Source organism: Abramis brama, assembly GCF_963993115.1.
Source record: "Abramis brama genome assembly, chromosome: 2".
In the NCBI taxonomy this organism is placed as follows: domain Eukaryota; kingdom Metazoa; phylum Chordata; class Actinopteri; order Cypriniformes; family Leuciscidae; genus Abramis; species Abramis brama.
Window position 1 is genome coordinate 67418516 of NC_139964.1, and position 10000 is coordinate 67428515.

The 10000-nt window shown below is 39.0% G+C and overlaps 1 protein-coding gene across 1 annotated transcript in view; it reads left to right on the forward strand.

Moving 5' to 3' along the window:
- The window catches only part of LOC311077389 (neural cell adhesion molecule 2), a 285391-nt gene that overhangs the window by 243162 nt on the left and 32229 nt on the right, over positions 1 to 10000 (forward strand). Inside the window, exons 8-10 of the mRNA XM_084105838.1 lie at positions 2062 to 2207; positions 6597 to 6747; positions 8835 to 9022. Coding sequence (XP_083961964.1) covers positions 2062 to 2207; positions 6597 to 6747; positions 8835 to 9022 — 485 coding nt within the window. The remainder of the gene's footprint in view (positions 1 to 2061; positions 2208 to 6596; positions 6748 to 8834; positions 9023 to 10000) is intronic.

A 10000-nucleotide genomic window follows, 5' to 3' on the forward strand; every position in this document is an offset into this window, starting at 1 on the left:
AAGCGGTCCCAGCACTGAGCCTTGAGGCACTCCAGTAGCTAGATGATAACAGTGATGGGAGAAACCATGTTTCTGAATGACGGATCCTAGTGATGACATGTAGCTGGAGAAGAGAAGCGGTCCCAGCACTGAGCCTTGAGGAACTCCAGTAGCTAGATGATAACAGTGATGGGAGAAACCATGTTTCTGAATGACGGATCCTAGTGATGACATGTAGATGGAGAAGAGAAGCGGTCCCAACACTGAGCCTTGAGGAACTCCAGTAGCTAGATGATAACAGTGATGGGAGAAACCATGTTTCTGAACGACGGATCCTAGTGATGACATGTAGATGGAGAAGAGAAGAGGTCCCAGCACTGAGCCCTGAGGCACTCCAGTAGCTAGATGATAACAGTGATGGGAGAAACCATGTTTCTGAATGACAGATCCTAGTGATGACATGTAGCTGGAGAAGAGAAGCGGTCCCAGCACTGAGCCCTGAGGAACTCCAGTAGCTAGATGATAACAGTGATGGGAGAAACCATGTTTCTGAATGACGGATCCTAGTGATGACATGTAGCTGGAGAAGAGAAGCGGTCCCAGCACTGAGCCTTGAGGAACTCCAGTAGCTAGATGATAACAGTGATGGGAGAAACCATGTTTCTGAATGACGGATCCTAGTGATGACATGTAGATGGAGAAGAGAAGCGGTCCCAACACTGAGCCTTGAGGAACTCCAGTAGCTAGATGATAACAGTGATGGGTAAAACCATGTTTCTGAATGACAGATCCTAGTGATGACATGTAGATGGAGAAGAGAAGCGGTCCCAACACTGAGCCTTGAGGAACTCCAGTAGCTAGATGATAACAGTGATGGGAGAAACCATGTTTATGAATGACGGATCCTAGTGATGACATGTAGATGAAGAAGAGAAGCGGTCCCAGCACTGAGCCTTGAGGAACTCCAGTAGCTAGATGATAACAGTGATGGGAGAAACCATGTTTCTGAATGACAGATGCTAGTGATGACATGTAGCTGGAGAAGAGAAGCGGTCCCGGCACTGAGCCTTGAGGAACTCCAGTACAGTAGCTAGATGATAACAGTGATGGGAGAAACCATGTTTCTGAATGACAGAGCCTAGTGATGACATGTAGATGGAGAAGAGAAGCGGTCCCAGCACTGAGCCCTGAGGCACTCCAGTAGCTAGATGATAACAGTGATGGGGGAAATCATGTTTCTGAATGACAGATGCTAGTTATGACATGTAGATGGAGAAGAGAAGCGGTCCCAGCACTGAGCCTTGAGGCACTCCAGTAGCTAGATGATAACAGTGATGGGAGAAACCATGTTTCTGAATGACGGATCCTAGTGATGACATGTAGATGGAGAAGAGAAGCGGTCCCAGCACTGAGCCTTGAGGAACTCCAGTAGCTAGATGGTGCGACATTAAGAACATTTGTGCCATCAAATATCTGTCTTATGTTCAGTTTTTTTTTTAATTATCATTATTCAAAGATGAATGTGAGATTTGCATTAATACAGTAATTCTTTACTGAATTGCACAATTAAAATGACAGTAGTAGACCGGCACAGATACATTTACAGTAGGACATTTTTTTAGTTTCTATCGAACTACAAAAAAGGAGACGTAAAACAAATGAATAGTAAAAAATTATTAATTCTTATATGTAGATTAGTGCTGTCAAATGGATTAAGCATAAAAGTTAGTAAATATATATATATATATATATATATATATATATATATATATATAATGAATGTCAATGTATTTATTGCATGCTTCGTTGTGCTGAAAATAATCTCACAATGCAAAAAATATATATTTTCTTCATGTATGATTCTTATTTTGTTCTCTTCTTTATTTTCTAAATGAGAAGGAGAATCAGTTTAAGGCTGTAAGTGTGATGTCCTCTGTCACTCTAAACATTGTGTTTAGTGCAAATTACGATGTACTGTAATTCAAAACAATTACTGTCTAAAATAAACTGGGTGAGCAGTGACGTCTGCTGTTTGCTGAAACTTCCTTCTGTCTGTGTGTGTGTGTGTGTGTGTGTGTTCAGTCCAGCCTCACATCACTCAGCTGAGGAACGTGACGGCTGTGGAGGGAAGCGCTGCGATGATCTCCTGTACGGCTGAAGGAGAACCTTTGCCCGAGATCTCCTGGAGGAGAGCCAGTGATGGACAGACCTTCACAGACGGAGATAAGGTGAAGAACATACAGACACACACACACACAAACCTTGAAGCTCGATGGAAGCAGATCTGTCTCATTAATAATTCACGTAAAAAACACGATGCACACATGCATGGCCAATTTCACATGCATGAAACCAAATTCACGTGCACAAAAAAAACAAAAAAATATATTCACAAAAAGCAATTCACGTGCGCAAAATAAAATTATATATTCATAAAATACATTTCACAAATGCAAAACAATTCATAGATATAACTGTGCACAAAAACTTTCCAATGTTTAAAATGTACGTGTTTTTTACAAATCCAAGGCGATTCAAACGATTTGCACTTTCACACTCAAGGATGAACTCGTACATTTTAAACTTTCGAAAGTGTTTGTGCACAGTTATATCTACGAATTGTGTTTTTGCATTTGTGAACTGTATTTTATGAATATTTTATTTTATTTTGCGCATGTGAATTGTTTTTTTGTGCATGTGAAATTGTCTAGGCATGTGTGCATCATGTTTTAAATCTCAGTTATGGAGTCGCTGCTCAGTGGAGGTGACAGTGATCGTGAAGCTCCTCCTGTTATAATCATTAGCACAGGCCATATTTCTGATGATTTCATCATTACAGGACTCAGGTAGATGACAGCTCCTCAAAGTGTTCAGCGTTGTGGAGATAATCACGAGTGTTCAGTCAAGAGTGTGTGGAGATAATCACGGGTGTTCAGCCGAGTGTGTGTCAGCCACGCCTCCCGCTTCCACTCGTTTCCCTCCAACAGAACAACATCCTGTTCAGAAGCTGCTGATGGACACACACTGTATCTGTCTGTCAGCTGATGGACACACACTGCACACACACTCTATCTGTCTGTCTGTCAGCTGATGGACACACACTGCACACACACTCTATATGTCTGTCTGTCCGCTGACGGACACACACTGTACACACACTCTGTCTGTCTGTCTGTCCGCTGACGGACACACACTGCACACACACTCTATCTGTCTGTCTGTCTGTCCGCTGATGGACACACACTGCACACACACTCTATCTGTCTGTCTGCACACACTGTACACACACTCTATCTGTCTGTCTGTCCGCTGACGGACACACACTGTACACACACACTATCTGTCTGTCTGTCCGCTGACGGACACACACTGTACACACACTCTATCTGTCTGTCTGTCCGCTGACGGACACACACTGTACAGCAGGACTCTGTTACACATGAGAAACTAAATGAGTATCTATCTATCTATCTATCTATCTATCTATCTATCTATCTATCTATCATCTATCTATCTATCTATCTATCTACGTCTATCTATCTATCTATCTATCTATCTATCTATCTATCTACGTCTATCTATCTATCTATCTATCTACGTCTATCTATCTATCTATCTATCTATCTATCTATCTATCTATCTATCCATCTATCTACGTCTATCTATCTATCTATCTATCTATCTATCTATCTACGTCTATCTATCTATCTATTTATCTATCTATCTGTCTATCTACGTCTATCTATCTATCTATCTATCTATCTATATATCTATCTATCTACATCTATCTATCTATCTATCTATCTATCTATCTATCTACGTCTATCTATCTATCTATCTATCTACGTCTATCTATCTATCTATCTATCTATCTATCTATCTACGTCTATCTATCTATCTATCTATCTATCTACGTCTATCTATCTATCTATCTATCTATCTATCTATCTATCTACGTCTATCTATCTATCTATTTATCTATCTATCTGTCTATCTACGTCTATCTATCTATCTATCTATCTATCTATCTATCTATATATCTATCTATCTACGTCTATCTATCTATCTATCTATCTATCTATCTATCTACATCTATCTATCTATCTATCTATCTATCTATCTACGTCTATCTATCTATCAATCTACGTCTGTTTGTCTATCTATCTATCTATCTACGTCTGTCTGTCTATCTGTCTATCATCTATCTATCTATCTATCTATCTATCTATCTATCTATCTATCTATCTATCTATCTATCTATCTATCTATCTCCTCTGTCGTCCTCTCCTCTGTTCTATGTGTGCTGTGGTTGTCGTGTCTCACTGAGACTTCAGTCGCATATCAAACAGTTAGGAAGCATCTGCCCAAGGCGAGATGGTGTCAGACACACACACACACACACACACACACACACACACACAGAGAGAGAGAGAGAGTCTGCGGATTTTACTCACTGATCAGTTTCTGGGATCTGCTTACAGGCCAGCTCTCCAAAATAATTAGTATTTGGAGGTCATGACACCACAGAATGAGAAATATGGTTCTGGCAACTGCTTTTATTAGTTGTTTATTATAATCATTCAGTCGGAAAGGTGGTTTTTCACGATGCATTGTTGTTTTCAAGCAGGCAGAGCTTCTGTAGTTTATATTCATGTGCTTGTGTTCACGGGCATCATTGGTTGAGTATATATGTGTATTAAAGATTTATTATGGGTAAAGTACATACTGTGGTGTTTACTAAGTCACTAGTAGTCAAAACCCTCTCATTACACCGCAGCAACCTTCTACCATAAACACCCTAGCAACCACATAGCAACACAATGAAGTTCACTCATAACACCCTAGCAACTGCATAGCAACTGCAAACAACACTCTAGCACAGGCAATCTCCACTCATATATTTTGCAGTAAATGTGAGCATGTGATTGTGTTTTCATCATGTTCTCCAGGCGTGGAAAAACCAGGAGCATGTGCGTCAGCTCTCGCTGTCCATGTAGAAATGAATCTCATGCATTAGTGTGATGGAGGGGAAGCCTTCGGGTCTCGGTTCTGCTAGCCTACAATAACGGCCCCTGTCAAATAAAACGCACATTCGCTCCAGGACTGTCATGCGCTGCGCTCTAGACTCCGAGGCATCAAGCGGAGGGTGGACACATATCGATTTTTCAGGGAAGGCGAAGAACACTGATCATTAAAGTGGGCGTTGGGGGACGAGCTCCATCGAATCCCCTTATATTCACAGTCCCCTATCTCACCGCAAGCACAGATAGTGTGACCACATTACAGCTGTACACATTACAGCTGACCAACTCAATATTAGTTCGCTGTTTTCCTCTGATTTCTGATATGATTCTGTCAGGGTTATTCCAGTTCACTTAAACTAAAACTAGGGACGCACCAATGTATCGGCCAATAATCGGCCAAAAGCAATTATGTTCACTATCTGCCGATTGTTTAAAAACAGATAATGATCAGGGCCGATTATATCCTGTCAATCAAAAGGGGTCGGAAAAACATGTTCCGACTGCAGCTCATATTGTGTGTGAATAACATCTCTCTTGTGTTGAATTTAGGGCGAGTTAACATGACAATAACACATTAACAGTTATATTTGACAGACCCTATGAATCACCCGTAGTTCAGTGTTGCAGGTCTGCAGTTTTTCACTACACCGAACATTATTTGTAGCGCGTCTCCCATCCAATAATTGCTTTATTTAGTGAGCAGTGAGACAGCCTAACTTTGACCATGTTTATTGATACTTAAAGTCCCCCTTAAAACTCATCTTTGATCACCAAAATTACATATTTAAACTTTTTTTTCCTTAAAAAAATATCTTCATGCCTTAAAATATCTTGAATGTAACTCGACACCCTTGCCTCATTTAGTATGTGCGGTTATATGAATATGCAAATGAGCCCCGCCTCCACTCACTCACTCAGCTCAGAGATCCACTGGTTGATGATCACACATTGATCTGATTGGTTACAAGGTAGTTTGTGACGTCAGAAACACCAGCGATTTCAAAGCGTGTTTTTGAGACTGTCTTTGGTTCACTGCAGTTTTAAGGAGAAAATACTCAGCAATGGTGTCGACTTATGAATTTACACATGCTTTGTCTTAAAGCAGATTAAAAACACCACATAGACACATAAACAACATTAACAGCTGGATTTACACCACAGGGGGACCTTAATACTTAGAGTTAGGCCAAGTTGCCCTAGCAGGAATAAATAAAGACTAAAAAGGGTCCTAAAACAGAGCCCTGAGGGACGCCAGTAGTAACTGGTCCAATATCAGACCTGTATTCCCCTAAAGAAACAAACTGTCTGTGTCCGGATCTAATAAGATCTAAATCAATTTAAAACGGCGCCAGAAATACAAAAAAAATAATATACAGTAGTCAACATTTGAAGTGGATCAAAAAAGTTCATCAAAGTTGTTCTAAGACAAGAACGGGTATTGTTCAAAATTCATGTAAAATTTGAATTGTTGACAACTGTATAATAATAATGGCAAAAACGCACAACTAAATTGCTAAAACTGTTAAACTAAAATTGTAATTAAAAAATGGGTAAGTTTCACTAATGTGGATTGATTTGTTTGTGCTGGTTTAGAGTCAGGATGGCCGTGTGGAAGTGCGTGGACGGCACGGGAAATCCATGTTGACCATCAGCGGCGTCCGACTCTCAGACTGGGGTCGGTTCGACTGTGAAGCTCTCAGCAGGATCGGAGGTCATCAGAAGAGCATGTTCTTGGATATCGAGTGTAAGATACACAAAAAACTTTTTCACCAAGCATTGTTGTTTTTATGCAGTGCAAGCTTCTGTATATGTGCATTTCAGAATACAAAATACATGCTTTGGTGTCAATCATCACTAGAAGTATTTCATAGCAAACACCTACTGTACAACATCCTAGCAACCACATAGCAACACAAAAAAGTGACTATTGAGCCAAAGTTGCACCAACTTCATAAAAAAATACTAGAGAAGCAACTTTGTAGCCTTTCCTCGCTTAATTAATTATTTTACCCCACTTGAAATGAATGATTCTGAGTATCCTACACAAAAGGAGAAACGGCCCTCAGTGGGCCTAATTACGGAAGGAATTGTTCCCAAGTAATTAATTCCTCATATTCGTTTTAATTTCCAGGTCCGTCTCATGAAATGCCAAACCTTGGGGTCACTCGTTGTCAAACCTGACCTTTGTAGATATCTGTTTTTATTGCTTCAAATTCATTTGTCGCTGTTTCGTGCATTAGGCTAACATTGCACATTAATGCCACTGTGAAACAGCATGTGTCACAATCTGAGAAACGCAGTGAGATGCTAATGAAAGCGAGGCGTTGACCTTGATATCACCGCGCCGTGATGCGTCGTCATGTCATATGCTTAGCGTGGAGGTTCACGGCCAACGGGTGAAAAAGGACGTTCTGAATGAGCGTGGCAGGAGCTAGCCAACCGTTACCGGGCTGCTAATGAACTCATTTATTTAGTACCGCCGCTCTTCTCTGCGCGGCTCCTTAGGTGGGACAGTGAGCCCAGCATCAATCTCTCTAATAGAAACCTTCTAGTCGGCGTAAAACAGGAATAACGCTGAATGAATGCGGACACCCTCAGCGCTTAAACTGAAGCACTGGATCAGTTTTAGGTCTGTGGAAAATGCATTTCATCTTTATGACTTGCATCTGTTTACCGCAAACGCATCTGACGTAATGGAGTGAGACTGTAAAGTCTTTCTTTGTTGCAATCAATATTACTCTTCTTTAAAGGCCGTTTCACACGGTTCACATCAGCATTCCCAAGTGCACTAAAATACATGGAAAGAAATTCAAGGTACAGCGTTGCATGTTCAGGCCAGTGTTATTTTATTCATTGTTATTAATATTTTAATATTTTTTATATTAATTAACTAATTAATATATTTCTATTCATATTTTGATGTTATATCATTTTTATTGATATATTGAAATTTTTATTTTTATATTTACCTTTTTATTACTTATATATATATATATATATATATATATATATATATATATAGTTTACGTTTTTAATTTTTTTTATTTTTTTGATAGTTTTACTTTTAGTATTAGTTTATTTTTTTAGTATTAGTTCATATATATATTCTTTTTATTTATTTTTTTGAATTAGTTTTAAGATTTTTCATTTTTATTTTATTTGTTTTATTTTATTAATAATTTTATTAATTAATATTTATTTGTTTTAGTAATTTAGTTGTGTGTTTTTGTCATTTTTATTAGTCTTTGGGGTTTTCTTAATGTCTATACAGCTTTTTTATTTTTTAAATTTTTATTTCAGTTTTAGTCATTTTAGTCCATCAAATTATTCTACATGATTTGAGAAATGTGAATGATGAAGGTTTTTATATTTTGTTTTATTTTATTTCACTTATATGAACTTTGTTTTTTTTTATGGTTTTACTTTTGGTTATAGTTAATCATATAGATACTTTTATATTCATATTTTGAATTAGTATATAATATACATGTATATATGTATATTATACTTTTCATTGCGTGACACAATGCTTGACATGTTATGCTTGTGTTAAAGCCCTGATGGACGACATTTGAGTGAGTCTTTATTTTTACTTTCGAAACAAGCTTCTAATTGTTGGTTTCTAGCTGGTCCAATCTACACTGGAAAAAAAGCCTGAAAACCAATCACTCAGAAATTGCTTGTAAATATCACGTACAAGTACAAAGAAACAGCATGTAACATTGAATTAAATGTGACATTTTGAAGTAGAAAAACTGAAATAGTGTTTTACTGATCAGCTGGAGAGTCTAAAAACCTGCCAGTATTGAATCTCTGTTTCTCTTTTTCCAGATGCACCGAAGTTCCAGACTAGTCAGACCATCTTCTACTCATGGGAGGGAAACCCTGTGAACATCAGCTGTGACGTGAGGTCCAATCCTCCAGCCACGATGCTGTGGAGACGAGACCGCTTTACCATCTCCAGTCAAGGGACCAGCAACATTCGCATTCACACTGCAGAGGGACGATCGCTTCTGGAGGTTCAGTTACATCACACTCATGCACTTTAAAGCTACGATATGTGTTTGTTTTTTCGCCGCTAGGGGTCGCTAACCTCTTACAATAACAAAGGCGTAGGTTGATGACGCATAAGCAGAATTATGGAACTTTTTGTCATGATGATGGATCTAATAAGTTTATGGATGAGTGAAATCATTACTGTTTTTAGCATGACTGTGGAGTGAAGCAGGGAGCGATTGCTAATGAGAGACAGATCTCAGCGCCACACGCGAGTCCCGCGGATATAAAGGAATGAGGACATTTCATTCTACCGAACTAACTTACCCGCTAGTGCTGAATTAATACTCACACAGGGCAGTTTATTAGACGAATGAAACTTGTGAGGTAACGCAGCGCTGCTTCACTCGCTCTACACTATCACACTAAACTGCATTTGAGTGTGTTAAAGTTATAATGTCATTCTGTGTGTTAGTTTGTCTGTATGAGACTAGCAGTGAGCGAGATCAACATTAGAATAACACACTGATCATATTCTAACATTTCATCATGTTGAGCTGTATAACATTGATTAGTTTTATGTACATTTGCTCACCTCTACATTTGCGCGTCTCCGTCAAGTCGAAGTTAGCCGCGGACGCTAGCTCTCGTCATCTCGAAAACGCCACTCTGATATTGATCCTCATTTTATTTCTCCTTTTGTCCCAAAGTCTGCTTGCCCTAATCCATAATGTTTGAACGAAACAACAACAGCGTGAGCGCGCTGCTAGACGTAACGCAGTTGTCGCCATGGTTACTACGGCAGTACGAGCGGTAACCAGGGATAACGCGGATATTACGTCATTGACAGGCGACAAGTGAACAGGGACGTGCACTGTTTAAAATTGTGAATTTCTCTGAATTTACGAATTCTCGGAAAAGTTTAGGATAATGTTAGTACATAATTGAAAGAAATATATTTTGGATATTTTGATACAAACATTTTACATATTGTACCTTTA